Raw genomic sequence first — 19,695 nt, 5'->3', positions numbered from 1 at the left:
ACGAATTTTAATTTAAAAGTTTGCGATAACAAATGATGCACATCCCCTCCACTCACACACACGTGTATTTAAAATAAGAAATAATGTTGTGCTGATTTAGTAACCGCAAGGAACCCAACCCCCAAGCAAAAAGAAACCATCCAATCAACCATACCCATGGTATCTGCGAATGACTGCGGGATGTAACAAAGGCGAGCGAAATAAAGAAATGAAAATAAGTAAACTTTGGCGCTAATAAATTGTTTCATATCTGCGGCCGAGATGTGGGTGGGCGGTAGATAACTCATACGCCCCGTGCCACAACTCATGCTCCAAACGAAGCTAAATGTGCTGCTCATATTGCCATTTTTTCTTCGTTTCCCGCACATATGCATATTTATTTCCTCCGTTGCTTATCAGTGCTTACCAAAAAGTACAAAAAAAAAGTGCCCAAGAAAAGAACCCAATGAAATAAAGCAAAGATCTGGCACATATGAGAAATTGCCAAACACATTACGACTGCAGCAGCACATTAGCCCAAGGCTTCTGGAAGGAAAATGGAAAGCATTCTTCCCATCCTTTTGGCCAACAATGCACTCCCTAAGAATTTATGAACTCCTTAATGATGTGCCATGAAATTTAAAATAGCCCCTATGAAAAGATATTGTTACGACCAATTTAAGGACAACTTTTGACCATGACAATAGACTTAAGTTTTCTGCAACCATTGTTATATAAATAATATTATCAAAATCAAAATTATACTGTGCGTTATCAAGCCATTTGTAGCAAACAATTCATATCCGTATACCGAAACTGATATCCGGCTTACAAAAGAACACAAAATAGCAAAGTTCCATGATTTTGGGGGCCGCCCTTCTATCACAACCATTTCCCACTGGCATAAAAAACTCTAGGCTTGAATTTGACATTTAAAATTGTATTTATTTAATCATTTAATAATTGCTGGGGAATATATTTCTATTTATATTATATATAAAGATGTGTGGATGTTTTCACTGTGTGTGTCTGTCTGTGTTATTTGTGTGTATCTGTGTGTGTGTGTGTTTGTTGGCGTACTGATGCTTGCAATAAATTACAATATTATTTGAATTAAGTTTATTATCTATGTAAAGGCTTACGAAACTAATGGAACAATTTGTAAAACGTTTTATTTCCGTGTGTAGTTTTAGTTACGTGCGCTTTGTATCGAAACGCTCAATGTGGAGATAGCAACGAATGCTTCCAATCGCATCGAAGCTGATTGGTGGCTAGATTTCGGGGGTTGGTATTAGATACCAAGACTTCGAAAGCAACGAATGGTATGTTATACATTCTATATGCGGTATCCGTGTGCTCGGATCAAAAGGGATATGTGCTAGGCGATTGGGAGTGGGGGGTTTGGGGGGCTCTCAAATAAGGCAGGGCAACTAAACGTACTGGTACTGGTACTGGTAACTGGTACAACTCAAACTCAACTTATGGGTAACTTAGTCTGCAGATACAAATGCAACTTAGGCCGAAACCAATTCACAATGCTCAAAGAATGCGTACCTAGGATAACATACATTATATACAGATCGCAGATCGCAGATCACTTCTTCATCTACTTCGACTGCGTTTCTCGAAACTTGGCTTTCTTTGGTTTGCTTATGCTTAACGAGCTGTCGCCCTCATTCTATATCAATGGCTAAGAACTAGGTAGTAGTAGAAATAGAGAGTTGTATAATGGATACTGGGTTAGAATCCCTGTATCATACTGGTTCATGCATGATTGAATTACTCATAAAGTGGGCTTTATCTATATGCTCTAATTTCGCTAGATGCTCCTGGGCAAATGGTAATGCGTAACTGGGTTAGTTCTCGTTCTATAATACTTAGAGTTCACTAATCTAGGGGATTACATATTATAAGCTATCGTATATGGTATAGTATTTGTCATAGCAGCAGCGGCATTTTTATGGCTGCTTAAATAGGGGTTTTTTTTTTTGTATGTGGGTGTTTGGGTGTGTGTGTCTCTCGTTTAGCTATTTACAAGAAGAAATGCTGCTAATTTTGATTTCAAACTCCGGGCGGAACTTCCTCCGCCAGCCTAGTCCCGCTCCTCGTACTTGGGCACAAAGGAGCCGAGTCCGCCCAGCTGGGCGCACTGATTGCTGTCGTACAGCGACATCTTGAGGCGCTTGCACTTGGCCCTTCGGTTCTTGAACCAGAACTGCACGTTTTTGCTCTCCAGGCGCGGGAACTTTTGCCTAGAAACACACAAAGAAATAAAGGAAAAAGTTAGTCATAAAATTTTAACAAATAACAAATACATTTTACTAATTTTTTAAATGTCATGATCTACAAAGTTCAGCAAAAGGTTTAGATGCTCACCTATAGGGCATGGTGTTCAGGTCCTCGGTGTATTTGAGGATGAGGTTGTGCGAGGGATGCGTGTTCATGGCGAACCACTGCTCCAGCTTGGGCACCTCGGTGACCGGATCGATGAAGGTGCGGTTCCGCTTCCGGCGCTCCTCGTTCGAGATGCTCGACAGGTTGAGGCCGCCGCCGCCCATCAGGGCGTTGGGTTGGATGCCGGCAGCGGCCGCTGCAGCCGCTGCATGGTGATGCGGATGTCCGGCGGCAGCTTGGCCGAATGCCGGGATGTAGTGGCTCATGTACATGAAGGACTGCGAGAACATCGAGTTGGGGACCATGGGAAAGGGCAGCTGGTCCTTGTGGGGCACCACACCGCCGGCTAGATCCGGCGAGGGTGAACGGAACTCGTCCAAGTGGCTGGCATCGTTCTCGTTGTCCTCCTCATCCTCGTCCATGTCCAAGTCGTCGTCCTCCTCCTTGGGCGTGGAGCGCTTGGGTGTGGAGTTCACCTCCTGCTCATTGTGCATGCTGCTGTTGTTGTGGTTATTGTTGAGGCTGGCATTGACCTCCATCTGGGCGTCTGCATCCTGATGCCGATCCTCACCGTTGGAGTTCTCTTTGTCGTTGTCCAGCAGCTCATCGCGCGACTTCTCCTGCCGCTCCTCATCCTGCACACTGCCATTCATACCATCGCTCTTGGCCTCCTGTGCCTGCTGCTGCTGCTGCTCCGCCCCCTCCTCCTCGTCCTCGTCCATCAGCGGCGAGCTGCGATGCCGCTCGTGGGTGGTCAACGAAAGGGGCAGTTGTGGCGTGTTTGGCCTGCTCTGCTCCTCGTCCATGTCGTCCGAGTGCTGCGACATGGTGTCAATGTCCTCCGACTTCAGGCTGAGCGGACTTTTTAGGTAGTCGTGCGACATGGACAGGTTGCCCATGCTCATGGGCTGGCTACCAGCACTGCTGCTGGAGTTCTGCCCCAAAGGGGCGTGCTGACTCAGATAGCCATTCATGGCGGCATGACCCAGGGCACTGATTGCACTCCCCAGACTGCCGCCCCGCATCTCTGCCCGCTTTTGTGCCGCCCGAGCGTTTTTGAACCAGTAGACCACGTTGTTCACATCCAGGGGCTTTCTGCCCCGGCGCGACTCCAGGGCATTCAGCTGCACCACATACGTCTGGATCTGCTGGCGCGAGGGATGCGGATTGTCGGCGAACCACTTCTGCAGCTTGGGCAGCTCCATCTCCGGATCGAAGCTGGTACGCATGCGAGTCTTCTGATTGGGATACGGAGGACCGTGTCCACCGCCGCCGCCATGATGGTGATGGTGGTGCATGGACGCGTGCATCGGATGCACCAGCATGCTGCCGTGATGTCCTGGCCCCGGTGCCTGTCCAGCGCCCGCATGGTGAGCAGCCTCGTTGGCCAGCAACAGGCTCTCCCGACTGCCCATCGAACCCAGGGGATTACCGCCCGCCGCTCCACCGGCAGCAGCGGCATGAGCCGCAGCAGCGGCCGCCGCCGCCATCGCCGTGCCTACGGGAAAGTCCATCTCGCCGGGCACGGCCACTGGAACGGGAACCGCCGACGGACCCGTCATGAACGGCAGCATCTTGGGCGTCATGGCCGCCGCTTGGGGCGATAGCTGATTGGACCACCACTGGTCGAACTTGCGACGCAGCTCATCGGAGATCTCACCTCCTGGCAGCGCGTAGGTGTTCTGGTGGGAACTGCGGCAGATCTGGGATAGCGTCACCTGGAAGGGAGGAATGAGAATGAGACCACATTTAGAAAGTCACATACAAGGGTTATGCTTATCGCCCACAAATTTATAAGACTGTATTTTGACCCATTGAGTAAACAACTTTGCAGATAGATTACGCGATTGTATGCGAATTGCTGCATAATCATAGATTCTATTTGGCAAGAGCATGATTCACAGGCACGAAAATTAATGGAAACATTTCGGGGTACCCAATTGTGATTGTACTGATTGTTTAATTAAGAACACCTATTCTATTATAAGTGCTGCCACGCTCTGCAGTCATATGATGGTTATGTGGTAAATCAGCGATTCGATCGTCACTTGAAAAGTGGTGTGTTCCGTGTGGAAATCAGGGGGAAAATGCTTGGGATTAGTGGGTGTGGGTACAACAACCTTGGACAGGGGTTTGCTTTTGCACTGAGCACTGAGCGAATGAGCGACTGTCAACAGTAGCTAGCTGCACTAAGACCCCAAAGTCCGCCGGTCACTAAGCGGCTGTCATAAAAATCACAGTCGCCGGTTAACAAACGGGGTTCTGTTTGTAGCGGTAGCTCTAGTTGTTGTTGTTGTTGTCGTTGTTGTTGTTGTCCGGCAAACTCAAGTGGCGGGATTCACTTAGCCATAAATGTGCGAGTGCGAGTGGCAGTCGAAAATTGCCTACTACGATATACTACGGGCAGAGACCGGCGACAGCAGATACCACGCCGAGCTGATATTAACAGACAACAGAGCCACCGAGTTGAATCGAGTCGAATTGAATCGCAGCGAAGGCGATAAATAGATAGTCCCTGATACCTGATAGGCAGCGACACATCAGCTTATGGCGATTAAAATTGAATTTACCCAACAGAAATAGAATCGAAATGCGATGCGATGCGTTGCGTTGCGTTGAGTTGAGTTGAGTTGGCCAAAGGGTAGATTGCCATGGCGTATTAAATGCTCAAAGATACTGCTTTGTCTCCCAACTGCTGGCCAAGATAATGTCTGGCTCTTTTGGTGGTTTTTTGCCGTGGTTTCGCCTCGTTTTGGTTCCGATTTCTGTCTGTTGGTGTGTCTGTCTGTGGTGCTTTTTTCTAGCGTCGTGGTGGTGCTATCAGCTAAGGAGGCGCCCCAAATCACTTAAGCTGCTCAGAACACAAGCGAACTGCAGGAGGGGTGGGTGGTTTTAGATGGGTTAGGTGGACTGGTGGGGCAGAGACACCTAATTGTAAATAAAATGGGCTGGTTGACGCTTCTTACGTGGCGGGGTATTATTAAATTGATTTTCCTATCGCCCCACCCCAAAGCAAAGCAAAGCAAAGCAAAGCTCCTCCAGCGGACACTGGAGAGCCACCGCGATGGGCTTGAGGTGTCAGACAGCGAATGTGGAAATTATGGTAAATGCTTATCATGTGATTAGGTGCCTTGCCTTGCTTCGATTTGCTTTAATCAAGGGGGGAGGAGGGAGTGAAGAAGCACTGGAGGGGGTGGAGTAGAGGTTGAGGGGCCAGGCCAATAAAGTCGCAATATCAATTGAAGGGTATTTCTGGCCGTGATTTCGTGTTGTTCATCGCCAGCGATAGTGTACGGCCCAATGATTTATGGCCTTAATGCACCGATATCGCAACACCCCCTGCCGCTCACCCCCCACCCCCCTCATCGCCACGGAAGTGGGTCATGTGAGCCATGCACTGGGTGCCCCGCCTGCTGCAGGATTCCCAACTAAGCCTTCTAAACCGATTTCAATAAGGCACACAAAAGCCACACACATACACAAACTTCGGCATACTCCTGGAGACAGGAGACAGGAGAGCAAGGAAGCAGCAGCGTAAAGCTGATTAAAATGAAAACTATTGCAAAAAAGGATTAGTTAAGTGAACCAAATAAATGAACTCGGCTTAACAAAATTTCTTTGTAGTAGCTATCAAAACATTTTCAATGAGTTAAATATTCCGCAAGCAGACAGGACATGCAAAAGTTATAAGTATCTCTTGCTGTCTACATATATGTGTGTGTGTGTAAATGAGTGTGTATATGTGTGTGTGCTCATGCCTCGCATCACGCAAATTAGCGTCGCCACTTCTCTCATCCGGAGACATTTTTGGGGCAAGTTTTAGCAAACTCCAAGACGGATAAGAGCGCTTGGGGGAGTTTGTCGTAAACCGCTTATGCATCATTATAGAATTTCGTCGTCTTAGTGCCGAATTTTAAGTGAAAGTTCAAAGTGAATGTCTAATTGGCAGACGACGGAAGGGGCGTAACGGTGGCTTGAAACTCACCTCATCCAGCGGACATCCTGTGGAGCGGAGCACCGCATGCGACTGCAGCACCAGCAGCTTGAGCAGCTTGTCCTTGATCTCCCCGAACGGCGATGTCTTGGGACGCAGGATCACGATCCTCAGCGTGATCACGGATGTCAATTCGCCCACAATGTCGCTCACGGGCACCGCTGGGTTGTCCGATATCTGCTCCAGGGGTATGGGCTTCCAGTGCTTGATGATTAATGAGCCTGTGGAGAGATAAATAAGAATGAAATTGTTATTAAAATGAACTATTCTATCATTCACAACTAGCAATGATGTGTAAGTGAGGAAGTGTGGGTTTGGAACCCAGCCTCTCCTAGCTTTGAATATCTTAACACCTTTTACTAGTAGCTTCTTGAAGCTGGTGTCATGGTCAAGTCACTCACCTCTGGCTGTGTTGGCCACCTCCTGGGAGTAGCCCAGCCTCTGGAGCGCCGTCTGTACAATCTCGCTCCAGGGCGTGGCCGCGGCGATGATCACGTAGCTGTCGGTCTCGATGTTGGGGCGCCTCTTCCACGGCTGGCGAGTGTCGATGGTGAGGGAGGCGTGCAGGGAGTGCACCGACTCCACCACACAGTGAAGTGGAAGTGATTTGGCTAAAAGGAGCAGAAGGAGTAGAAAGGAGGCGGTTAGTAATATATATAGTAGTGATATTATTATTAATAATAGCTGGCTGCCACCACTCGAGTGGTGTTTAATAATCGGTTTAGTTCAGTCTAGTTCCAAGTGCAAATCATCGACAAATTAAAATAAGCAATTAAAACATATTCGAAATTTTATGCAGATTGGCTCCACACCTCCACGCACGCACAATGGTATTAAAATAAATTATTGCATGTTGCGGTTAGCCGCAAATGGTTTTAGCCGCTTAAATTGCCAAACCATTCGACCATTTCCACTGTGGGAAATGGCAAACTAAACTTGAAATTTAAAAAAATAGGTTTTTCAAAATTATGAATTATGCTCTTTCTTTCGATAACGCTCTCAAAAACGAACTCACCGCTCCACCCGACCAATTATTGAAGGCTTAAAAATAAAATGGCCAAATGCATAGAGCATAGAAGTTATAGACATTATGGCCTGCCGCTGAAGTTGGGAAGTGGGCGTGGCCAGGAGCAATTGAAGGGCTGATGGGCACACTGCAAATAGGCTTAACGCCCCAGGTCCGGCCAACATAATGGTATTATTAATTATTCCAATTATAAAAATTGTAAGCAGCCAGAGATTGGCGAACGATTGGCATTTGCCGGGTCCGGGCAGCTGCAAGCGTTTTAAAGAACAACGCTGGGTTGGGACTGGTGCGGAAAATCGAGGAAAATCGCATAAAATCGGACCAACCGAAAGTTCAGCCCAATTACGTGCGATTTCCATGCCATATTTTTGTGGGCGCCGTTGTGTGTGCGTGTGCGTGTGTATATGTGTGTGTGTGCGTGTGTGTGTGCGGGCCACGCAAATCTTTTAATTGCCATGAAAACCTCATTGGGGGCCATCGGCATTAAAAATAAATACATCAGCCGCTCGCTGCGTCGGCTGTGCCGAGTTGAAAAGGAATAAAGAATTCAACTATAATGCATTGTTTGTCACCTAGAACTTTAAGTGATGGGCGCGAGGTGTAATAATAATCATATTAAATTCAATCAATTCGAAATATTTGCCCAAATTCGTAATATTTGCGTGCTATGAAAAAAATGGTTGTTCAGCATTAAATTAGAAAGCTGCTCTAAACGCATTGTTTTGGGCCCCACAAAAACACCATGTTCTCGATGGTCATGATGGTCATGATGGTCATGATGGCCCAGAACTGGTCATTAGTGCAGTGGTCTGGTTCCATGGATGAAAACTCGTTGTGCGGCCTGTGCCGGCGAATTATAAACTCAATATATCCATTATCCATGGAGCCATGATTTGATGGGGCTAAAACAAAAGCGGATTTCGTCCACCTGCATATGTATGCGTGCGTGTGTGTGAGAGTGTGTGTGAGGAGGGGTGGTGGTGTGTTGTTTAGTGGGTGGCAATTGCGCTTAGTGTGCGGTGGTCTTAGCGGGTGGATGCCCAGGCCACCGAGCAGCCACTAATTGTTGCATCTGAACTGGCATTTCAACAACCACTGGTCGGAGTTGGAATCGAAATTGGAATCGGAATCGGAATTGGAATCGGAATCAGCAGCTTTAAGTCACCCGGGCCAACGATGGCAGACAGAGCTTATCCTTATTAGCATTATCAGTGCCACTGGCAAGAGGCAAGTAACGCAAGTAAAGGAGAAAATCTGAAAAAATGGTAAGTAATCGAGACAGTCGAAGCGGGCCAAAACAAATTGAATTAAGCGCGCAGGGCAAAACGGTTGGAGGGCATTAAATCTTGGCGCGGCAGGCAGACAACTCCGGTGACTTCTACTACTTGATTCCCCCCCTCACTGTCGGTAAGCCGACAAACGATTTGTAAATGAACTCTACTTTTCCAGGGGCTAAGGGCTAAGACGGTATCCATCCGCCCTTGTCGGCGAATAGAATTCCAGCGAACCGCCACGCGGCTTAAGATTTATTAACCTGCATCGATGGCAGCACAAATAATCAAGTTCAGTCATCGCAATCAACAGAAATTGGAAAATTTCCCAGCTCACGAAAGATGGCAGGTAAAACTGCCAGGAGCAGTTTTTCCTCCCTCTTTAAGGACTTAAAATCTGGTGGAAAGTTTCCAGAAACATCTCATGTGCATAAAGTATCCAAATTACCGGGCTGGCGGAAAAGGAAGAGGAAAAGTTTTATCCACTCGACTTTCTTCTAAGAAATTGACCAATTGGCTGACCACAGGCCAACGCAAACAAATAATTATAAATTGCCCTGGCAAGGACATCAAAACGATTTAATCCTTACATGCACACAAGCACACACATATACAAGCACACACACGGACAGAAGTTTTAGGCGGGCAGAGCTATTTAGGTGACTGCAAAGGATTACTCAAGTATCCTTGCTGGGCCGGCAAATATTTGTAGTCTTTTCTCGACTTTTTCGATGGAATAAATTGTGTGATTGTTTATTTATAGGCAGACTGCTCATAATTTACTTATTAAAATGATTTTGAGTGATTTGGGTATTTAGGAAAATTAAAATTTCAACAGACCAAAAGTTTTAATAACCAAAACGGACGGACACGTGGACACGTGGACAGCAGCTGTATGGAGATGGAGATGGAAGGAAAGGGTTCGTCTTAAGCCAAGTGAACTGTGGGGAAATTTGCTTATCATTGCTTGACCAGTGCAAAAAATCTCAAGGATTTCAAGGGACTTAAGTAGGCTTCCCAGGGCCATCGTGTGTGGGTGTGTGTGTGTGTTAATGGTTCATGGGTTTTTGTGGGTGTGTGTGTGTGGGCCGAAGTTTGCAAGGAAGAGTGACCGGAAATTAAGCAATAGTCTTAAGGAAATTGCCACAAGTTTTTCCTTCACTTCACGCCAGAAAACAAATTTTCAGCATCTCAAGGGATACTATGTGTGTGCGTGTGTGTGTGTGTGCATTTTTATTTACACTTCAACTTAAGTCCTACTTAATTGCAAACTGTTTTTTAGTAGAATTTTTAATGCGTGCATTTTAATTTATAATGCCTCCGACAGCTTCAGCAGCATTCGGAGCGACTTAAGAACTTTCCCCAGCACACACACACACACCCGCACACACACACTCGCACTCGCACACAAGCTGGCACAAAGGAAAGCCTTTCACTTGGCTGACATCTCACACCTCTGGCTTCCTCCACATATCCTTGCCTTAGTCCCTGCGCTTTTCCCGATTTCCCAGCACATCCCAGCTCTGCTGGCTGGCCTGCTGCACTCGCAAAAGAAAAACAAACGCATTAAGCAGGACAATAAAATGAAAATCGGTTTGCGTCTTGCCTCCGGTGTTTTTTGCTCCCCTGCCGCCGCAGGACGACGCAGGACACAAGCGAAGTAAGCTGCCTAACAACTGCCTTTGCCTTGCGGAATAATGAATACCTAGGAAATGAAAGATTAGCTATTGAAAAGCGATGCGGGGCAGCGGTGGTAAATTGCCGTATGGCCGGCGTATCGAAGTTGGATTGCCAATTAGTTTGGATCATTTAGTATTTGAAGAGCGAGATTGGCTATACTTGTTTAACAAAAAATGATGTAACAAAAGAAAATATATCATAAAAAGGAAACGTTTTTACAAGCTGTAGATCTCATCACAAAGTTAGAAGAAATGTAGAGTAATGAATATATGTGTGTAAAGAACAATTCCAGCCTAAGCAATCCTTGAACCCCCATAACTTGTGTGTCCTCTGCAAGGATTACGAATCTCTTTCTGTGAGTTGAGGGCTTTCGAGCCGCTTGAACTGATCTTTCAACCCCGGGAATACTTCTGTTCCGAATCAGAGTCAATGCTCTTTGGCACTTCGAGTTCCACTTGTGCACATGCGAAAAAATCTGCACTTTGCATTTGAGTTGGCCCTCTTCTTCTGCTTCTTGGCCTTTTGCTCTGAGTCAGAGGCGTATTTTGAGATTTGTACGCCTCTTTTTTTTTGCGCCACAGTATTTGTATTTGTATTCGTGTGTTTTTTTTTTTTGTTTGAATAGGGCTTTTGGGGGGGCTGGGAAAACATGTTGAAACTTTTAAGCGGATTATAATTAATGCCGTGAGGCATTTTCTTTCTTTTTATCGCTGACTGTTCGCGTTTAGCGCCCTCATCGGCGAACCAATCGAAATCCGCCCAGTCGGATACAACCGGAAATCAGGAATCCTTTGACTCCAGAACGCTCCTGCCACCCAGCACTCCTGCGAATATTTCACAAAGGACCCTGTCGGTGGGGGAGCCGTAAATGTTAGTCAAAAATAATCCTAATGAAATAAGTATGGCCCGTAGCGGTAATTTATTTGAATCCTTTGCCCAAGCCCCCACCTATTTTGGCCCATCTCAGCTGCTAAATTGGCCTCGGCCTCTCGGGTTAGGCTTTGGAATTGTCTCAAGTTCTGTGTTTTTGTTGCGCAATAAATTCATTTTTTGTCCTTAGACATGTAAAACTATGCAAAAGGGACATGTGTGTGTGTGTGTGCCTGTGTCTCTATATATATGTGTGTATGTGTGTGTCTTGGACTTAATCCTTTTTGTTGTTTGCTTCATATGTTGATTTGGGACCATCATCAGGTGAGTTTTCTTTTGCCGGCAAAAACGACAGGGGCCAAACCTCAGACGAAGCATTCGAAAATCTTTGCAGGACACTCACACACACACACACAGTTCACCGACGGCAGCGGCAGGATGGCCAGGACTCTAGTTAGTTTCAGGTTGTGAATGGATTTTCTTAAGTGGTTCTAAGCTTTGTCTGTGAAGCAAACCAGAAAACATGCTTATACATGCGGCCAAGTGGCTGAAGAGTTCAAGAGTCCAGGAGTCCGGGGAGGGGAGTAAGGAAAAAGGACTCTAGTGGCATTAGCAGGCTGCTCAAGGAGCTGCAGCACTTCATTAGTTTTGCGAATTTGCGGACAGGGACCCTGAGACAATGGCCAACTGCGAGGCCAAACGATAATTGAATGCACAGGGGGTTGGACTGCGCTTGGTTTGGGTTTGGTTTGAGTTGGCAAAGCCATGTGCCAGGGACAAATCCTTACAAAAGGATTATAATGTGTATTTTTCGGCCAAATGACTCTCGACTCTCGGGCGAAAGCAATGCGAAGTTATGCAATCGAACAGAGCAATGCCAAATTGATGGCAGTGGGATTAAAACGAGTCCAAGAAGTGAATAATTAAGGCGCAAAGAATGTCGAGATCTCAAGGACTCGCCAGCAACTCAGCATCTCGACAGCTCAGCAGCTCAACAGATCGGCGATGCAAATAAGCAGACATTTTTGTGGAACCGGATTAAAATTATGAACTGCAGGATAAGGCCATGCGTGCACACACAAGGACAACCGCTTGCCACAAAAGGATTTTCAATTTGTCAAATTCTATCAAGTGCCCGGAAAAAGGACGTCCTGGCAGCAGCCACAAATAAGGGATTTAAATGTCGATAATGTCTGCAAACAAGCGCTGCCGAGATAGAACTCTAAAGGGGAAACCCCCTTCCTTCTCGGGGTTGCATGTCCAAAAATCAACCAGAAACCAGTTGAACCAAACATAATCACTGGCGCAGCAAAAAAAAAGGGCCAAGCCAAAATGGCAACCAAGAAATCGCTCATGCTTCCTCCACATAAACCTGCTCAGTCTGCATTTGTTTTAGCCATTCCGAATTGACCAAGTGGGCCACCCACTCGGCTGTGGGATCCATACGTGAGTTCCAGCAGACAGTTCAAAAGACAAAGCCACACACACACAGGGGCGAGGTGAGGGGAAGTGCAACTGCAGCAGACCCAAAGGCAACCTTAATCACTTTAGTTATCAATATTACTTATTTACGTTGCTTCTACTTAGCGCTTAAGACGCTTTGGCTGTGTGACTGAATTATAGGCATGCTCATGTATGTATGTATATATATGTATATACAGCACGTATGTATGTATGCACATAAATGCATAAATATGCTAAGGGAATCGGCTAGCATTACGTTTAAATCTTCCTGCTTAAAGCCAAACAAAGTCTCTGGTCGGCGGAGGCGAAGGAGCACAACATGCGATCTGTGCCATTGATTCAATTAAAGCGGGCAAAAGAACTCGAGGCGACTGCGAACCGAGAAACCCTCTTACGGCTATCTGATACCCATTGTATTTTATTTTTAAATTAATGAGAAGTTTTGCTTTTAGTCAAAGGTAAGTTGTGCGCATTTTAATTTATACAACAAATTCATAGTTAATATGCACTGTCAATGTTTTTGTTAAGATATTGCACCTCAAATTTTAATTGCTTGCCCTTGTTAATACAATCAATAATCTTATTTCAACATTGCACAACTTCAGCATTGATTTAAATGAAATGAAGTAAGACCTCATCTTTGCGGAGAAAGTAGCTCTTAAGGCGGAGTAAAATAAGTATACGCCTAGTGGCTGCCTGTCTGATTTAAACCTTCTCGCTGGCGAATCAGGCAAATGAGAAGGAGGCGGAGGAGGAAGTTGGGAGTCCGTAAGGAGCAAGGCTGAACAAAGGCCATATATATCACTGTATTGATTAATATAATCCGCTTGAAGACGCTGGCAGCCACACGGCGAATTAAGTTACATGCAGCGGGGGAAAGGTGGCAAGGGGGCGTGGAGGGGGAGGCGGTAGCGGACCCCCTTGTTTCGAATGGTCCGCTCCTCGGCTCAACCACCTGCCACAGTTTTAAGTACAAGTTAATGGTGCTTATGCATATTACCCTTCCGCCTCCGCCTCCGCCCCTGCCCCGCCCCCTTTAGCGCTTATTAATACCCACAACTGATTTTTCTTCTCTGTCCCGCTTACGCGTATTTTCCGTGCCGCTGAAGTATTTTAAATCGATCCAATGGCAAAAGCGTCTTTTGTATTTGCTGCCTCTGCGAATGCGCGTCGGCTTAATCCGCTGCCAATGAACTGCAAACTGGTGGCGGAGGGGGGGCGGGCCGAAGGAGCCGCCAGATGAGCGGCTTTTCAGATGGCGAGGGAGGGGGAGCGGGTGGTTCGGGAACGGCTCGGGTTTATTAGTGGCCCACAGACGTCGACGATGTCCTACTCAGGAGGAGGAAACAGAAAGGATGTCGACGATGTCGCCATATCGCATTGGTATTTTGGCATTTGGGCTTTGTCTGGCCGAGGGACGCGGAGCTCCAAAGGGGATCCGAAGGGGATACGAGGGGGATCCAAGGGGGTCGCCCTCAGAGGAGGATGAAATTTGATCCGGCTGCGGTGAGCGCGTAGCATTGTATTTGCATTAAGCGTAACCTCGCCTCGGAATCGCAATCGGAATGGGAGTGGAGATGGGGATGGGGATGCGGATGGCAGTGGGATTGCGATGCGGAGGGCAATGGGAGTTGGGATGAAGGGTGCGAGACGTCGATACGCGAGGCTGGCAAGGAGCTTAATTTGAAGGGGATTTACGCAGTGCCATTATAAGTCGCAGCTCCTTCGCGTTCCCTTATTATTTTGCAGCCTTTTGTCGGATCCGCTGCCAGGGATCCCTGAACTCTGGCCGGGATTAGGTTAAATTTCTCAACAGATTTCCTCACTAGTTGCGGATTAAGTGGAGGGCTGGAGGGCATCTGCCCCTAAGCCTCGGCCACAAAAGCCAAACCGCAAACATAGTAACACATACTATACCGACGGGCTTAGGTCCGAGAACGGTGCCCAGTCCTCTTGCAACTTAAAATCTTAAACATTTAGCCGCGCGTATTATGTGGCAACTCCGACTAATTGCCGCAAACACGAGCCACGAAACCAGCACACACACACTTGTTTGTTGGCTTTTCGCCTAGCAATCTCTGCGATGTCCAAATGCCCAGTTAACTTTTGTGATTCAGTTTAGTTTCAGTTTCAGTTTCCGTTTCAGTTGCCGTTTCTGTTGCTGTTCCTTTTGGCCTTTATCAGCCATGTGAACTAACCAAACAGCAAACAGAAGCAAAACAGCAACGACAATGGCAACACCATCTGCGGCATTCAATTTAAGGGGATTAACTGCTAATTTTTTGCGATTTCACCCAATGCCAGCGGCATTCGAGTTGATTTTTTTACCAGCTCCACACTTCATACACTGCATATGCCATATGCATGAGCACTCGAATGTGGGAGCAATGCCGTGGGGCTTTTACAGCTAAATCTTTGGGGATTCCAGACACACACATATATGTAGATGAGACACCCAACCGCCTGTGGAGCCAGTAACAACTGAAAAAAAATGCAGCAGTTAGCCAATTTAAAGGGTTAGGGGTCATATGGCTATGAATACGAAATCAGATAATCAAATTAGTCAATAGTTCGCCATAATCTCTAAGCGGTTTGGGGTAGAACTACCCGGAGTGAGTGCTGGGCGGGAATGAAGGGATGAAGTCGGCGAGTTTGTTTTAATCCGAGGCGGAATTCGCATTTTGGGCATAATGAGCGAAACCACGCTACCAAATCACCAGCGAGCGCGCACGAGCAGTCACTCCTGGTTATATAATCTGCCATGACGGAGTAGTCCACATCCACGGACTGGGTAATCAAATGCCCACGAGTACTACCATTGTAATGAGTAGATCCCGAGCACCTAATCTCAGATTTGCAGTGGCAAAGCTTTCGGCTGGGGTTGTAGTTGCCCAACTCATATGCTCGGATATTTCCAAGAGCGAAATCAAAGAGGTAAGGACTTGCAGATCGAAATCAAAGCGGAACTATACTTGAGTACGCACTTTGAAAGGCGGCGAATGCTAATCCGATTTTGCTTAGCAACGTCAGATGGGTTTCAGATGGGAAACCGATTACGCGTTGTATAATAATGATCTAACATTTTCCTATAACTCTACGAATCAATATACCTCTTTTGGTTAGACCAAATAGAACTCTCAACTCGTTGAAATCTTTTAGTTAGAACAAATAGAACTCTCAACTGGTTGGATTCATTTAGTAAGACCAAATAGAGATCTCAACTCATTGGGATCTTTTAGTTAGTCCAAATAGAACTCTCAACTCGTTGAAATCTTTCAGTTAGACCAAATAGAACTCTCAACTGGTTGGATTCATTTAGTTAGTCCAAATAGAACTCTCAACTGGTTGGATTCATTTAGTAAGACCAAATAGAGATCTCAACTCGTTGGGATCTTTTAGTTAGTCCAAATAGAACTCTTAACTCGTTGGGTTCAATCACAATACTGAGATACATAGGAGTAGAACTTTGACTAGGACTAGTAGTAGCCACGTACATGGATGATCCCGTCTAGACCCCCAGCTCAAGTCCCCTTCTCGGTTATCCTTCTCTAGGGCTTTATTTTATTTTCACAGCCTCGCTGCTTGTTTGTTTTTGCTCTGGCTTTTATTTTTGCGGGTGTTGGGCGGTGGGCGGTTGGCAGAGCGTGGCTTAGGTCAGTGGGCGGATGGGATGTGGGGGGCTTGCCCAGCTCCAACTTGCTCCCCTGGGCATCGGGAGGATGATGAAGAGGATGGAAATGGGGATGGGTTTGGGGATGAGGATGAGCTCTGCCCGACGGCTCAGTTCGGTTTAAGTGCCAAAGCGCGCCGTGCATTGTTGTTGCTCTTGTTGGCAGCTCTCCCTTGCCAGCTTTACTTCGCATTTGTGTGTGTGTGTGTGAGTGTGTATCTGTGTGGGAGTGCTTGTGTGTATTGGTGAGCTGGTGTCTGCCACTGTTGAACTGGAACAACAACAGCAACAAAGCAAAATCTAGTGAACTTCATAGGGATTAGCCTGCACGAAAGCAACAGATTTAAAAGCTTTCGCTCTGCTTTTTAAGTTCATTTGAGCGCTTTGTGTGTTTGTTTGCTGTGTGTTGTTTGCCAGTGTACTGTTGTACTTGTGTACTGATGTGTGTGTGTGTGTGCGGCAGTAGCCTTTGTTGACAAATGCGACTTGACAGTGGTGTGGCAAATCTGGTCTGCAGACTCAAAACACACGAGCACCCAGCTGTCAGGGTGTTAAAAGAGGAACTCAACTCGATGGCGGGATCTATTGTGTGTGCAAGTGTCCTTGTCCCCGGTGTAAGTTCCCCACTTCCTCACTTCTTCAGTTCTTCAGTTCCCCACTTCCTCGGTTTCTCAGTCTCTCAGTTCCTCAGTTCCTGAGCTCCCACTTTCCACACACAGGTCACTCACTCACAGGTCACAGGACACAATTCACCGGGCTAGATTCATTATTTTAGGCTGAGACAAACACACACACAAGCATAGAGGGAGTCAGGTTCATAATCCACAGTCTCAAACATAATCCAATTGCTGGCCAGGCCATTAAACATAAACAACAAACTGCAAACACCAATAACCGGCGCGAACGGAACGAAAACACGGAGCACAGCGAAAAGCAGTTACACCAACCTTCTTCCAGCATGTTTGGCACGATACTGAAGCGGAAACCGAAAACTCAGCTGCGAGAGTCGAGAGTTCTGGCCCACACAAACACGCACTCACACAAACAGGCAAACACATACAGACGCAGATACGGGGGCAAAGGCACAGATACAGATGCAAAGAGGGGATACACGCACACAAATGGATAGCAACATGTGGCTCTGGGCGCTCTCTCACACTCTCTCTCTCTCTGCCACTCTCTCTCTCTCTATCGCCACTCACACTCACACAGGAACACCCTCTCGCTCTCGACGCTTCGCCCCATCTCGCTCGCTCTGCCGTTAAACCCTGGCCCCGCATTACGCTTATCAAAGTATATCTCTGGGATTATACGAAATGAATGGAATTAAGGATTAATTTCCAAGGGATGTCATTTCGTTTTGGGATAATGCCCCAGCTGTACGTGTGTGTGTGCCTCTGTATCTGGGCATTGGCATTGATGCTTGTGTTGGTGTTGGTGTTGGCAGCAGCTTAAGCTATAATGGATTCGGGTTCACAGTTTCCCGTCGCCGAACGCTGTAGCTGAAGCTGAAGCTGTCGCAGGCGATTGCTAAGGTTTGGTTATAAAAATACACCGGAGTTTATAATGCCAAAGCGGGTTATAGAGCAGTGGCGTGCTAACCTCGAATAAAGGTGCTCAGCATTTGGGATAAGTACGGTGCATGCTGGAGGGGGAGTGGATTATAATGCATTACAAAGCCTGGAGCTACAATGCTACTACAATGTATTTCGATAAGATCGCTATTTGGGATACGAATATTTTAATGAGACTAAATATCTGCTACAGCATCGAGTATCTCTAGTACATATTACCCAAAAAAAATTATAAAAATATTCTAAAAAATAATCCATTAAAATATTGATATTTTTTCAAATGTATTTATATCTCAGCTGACCCGACCCCCCTTATGAGCCCATGAGCATCCGGCGACGCCGCTGTTCATTATAATGCCAAGCGATCCATAAAACGAAGAGTTAAATCCGAAATAATAATCCCGCACGAAATTAAATCCCTCGCCCACACGGCCACCAAAAGCAAACGCAAACGCAAAATCCCAGCCCCCATAGCCGATACCCACCACCCCACCTCCCCGCCAAACCCCACCCCTTAGCCAGCCGCCGCCGCCCCGGCCGTTCGGATCCCCCCGTAAACCCCCGCCACACCACCACTGTTTGCATGGAAAAAAGTTAATCTCCCAACAGCAGCAGCAGCAGCAGCCGTCGCCATCGACTCATCCGCAAACCGAGTCTCCGAGTCTCGGAGGGCGGCAGGCGGAGGGCGACGAAAGGGGAGGGTGGGCTGTCACTGCGTGGGGCCCCCAACTGCCGCCACACGCCCCAACTGCCGCCACCCGCCACCCTCCCGGCCAAAAAACCACCGCACGCCCTTCGAAAACTCCAACTCATGGCATGCTTTTGGGCCTTTTTCGGTTGCAGTTGGCAGCGACGTCAACGCGGGCAGCTTTAGCTCTGCCGGTTTAAGGATTAACACAGACACACAGGCACACACACTCACGCACACTCAGATGCAGATATAAACGGGCGAACCCACACAGATACACTAACACAGTGACGTGGCTGGCACCAATACACGGACAAATAAAGCACACGCAATGCCCAGAGCACAAAATCGTTGGGATTAATGCGGGATCTACTTTATTGCGAAAATATGCTCGACCCAACGAAAACGGGCGGTTGAATGGTCGCGGGGGGGTGTTTGTGTGGGGGGAGGAGTGGATACGATTTGGCATTGGACAGTGCGAGAGTGTGTGTGTGTGTGTGCTATCCGTGTGGATGCGTTGCGGCATCGCCTGGGCATCCATGGATTGTCAGTGACTTAAACGAATTGGGATTACGTTGCGTATGATTCATATGGAGGCTAAAACAACAAAGCACCAGACAGCCACTGGCTTTAAACAACAACAATAACAACAGCAACAACAACAATGTGTTCAGTGCACATATATATGCATGAATATAGATGTATCCGCACTTGTAGGCAGCACTGGTCGGGCATTCGAACGGATTACAGGCCCATCCCGACCCCCACATCCCCACCCACATCCACATCCATACTCATACCCCAAACCAAGGTCCCTTCCATTTGGACGTGGGCCTTACCCCATCCCGAATCGCTGGTGGAGCACAAATTGAAAATGGACAATCGCCTGCCCGACTGCCAGGCTGCCAATATGCCAATATGCCAGCGCTCTGGATAATCCCCTGCGCGATCAATAAGACCTGCCAGCACACCGAGAGAAATTTGCTACCTAAATGGGTTTAAATTAGGTGTTCAAAACTTTAAGCATCAGATTTTAGAAAGTAATTATTTAAGCATGCACTTCTTGCATTTAGATCCAACTTTA

General features: G+C 47.0%; 1 protein-coding gene across 2 annotated transcripts in view; it reads right to left on the bottom strand.

Moving 5' to 3' along the window:
- Nucleotides 1-943: 943 nt before the first annotated feature.
- The window catches only part of LOC6531604, a 43,918-nt gene continuing 25,166 nt past the window's right edge, over nt 944-19,695 (bottom strand). Inside the window, exons 1-5 of one of the 2 annotated variants that reach the window (XM_015195945.2) lie at nt 17,297-17,551; nt 6,769-6,978; nt 6,359-6,588; nt 2,356-4,091; nt 945-2,231 (exon numbers count right to left, since the gene is read on the bottom strand). In XM_015195945.2, the coding sequence (XP_015051431.1) occupies nt 2,072-2,231; nt 2,356-4,091; nt 6,359-6,588; nt 6,769-6,978; nt 17,297-17,309 (2,349 nt within the window). In that variant the 5' untranslated portion in view covers nt 17,310-17,551 and the 3' untranslated portion in view covers nt 945-2,071. Of the gene's footprint in view, nt 2,232-2,355; nt 4,092-6,358; nt 6,589-6,768; nt 6,979-17,296; nt 17,552-19,695 lie in introns of those variants that run through there. The other variant, XM_002092365.4, reaches the window with a different exon arrangement.

The sequence above is a fragment of the Drosophila yakuba genome, chromosome 2R (genome assembly GCF_016746365.2).
Source record: "Drosophila yakuba strain Tai18E2 chromosome 2R, Prin_Dyak_Tai18E2_2.1, whole genome shotgun sequence".
NCBI lineage: Eukaryota > Metazoa > Arthropoda > Insecta > Diptera > Drosophilidae > Drosophila > Drosophila yakuba.
The sequence above is the reverse complement of the archived record's forward strand: the minus strand, read 5'-3'. Positions and strand labels throughout refer to the sequence as shown.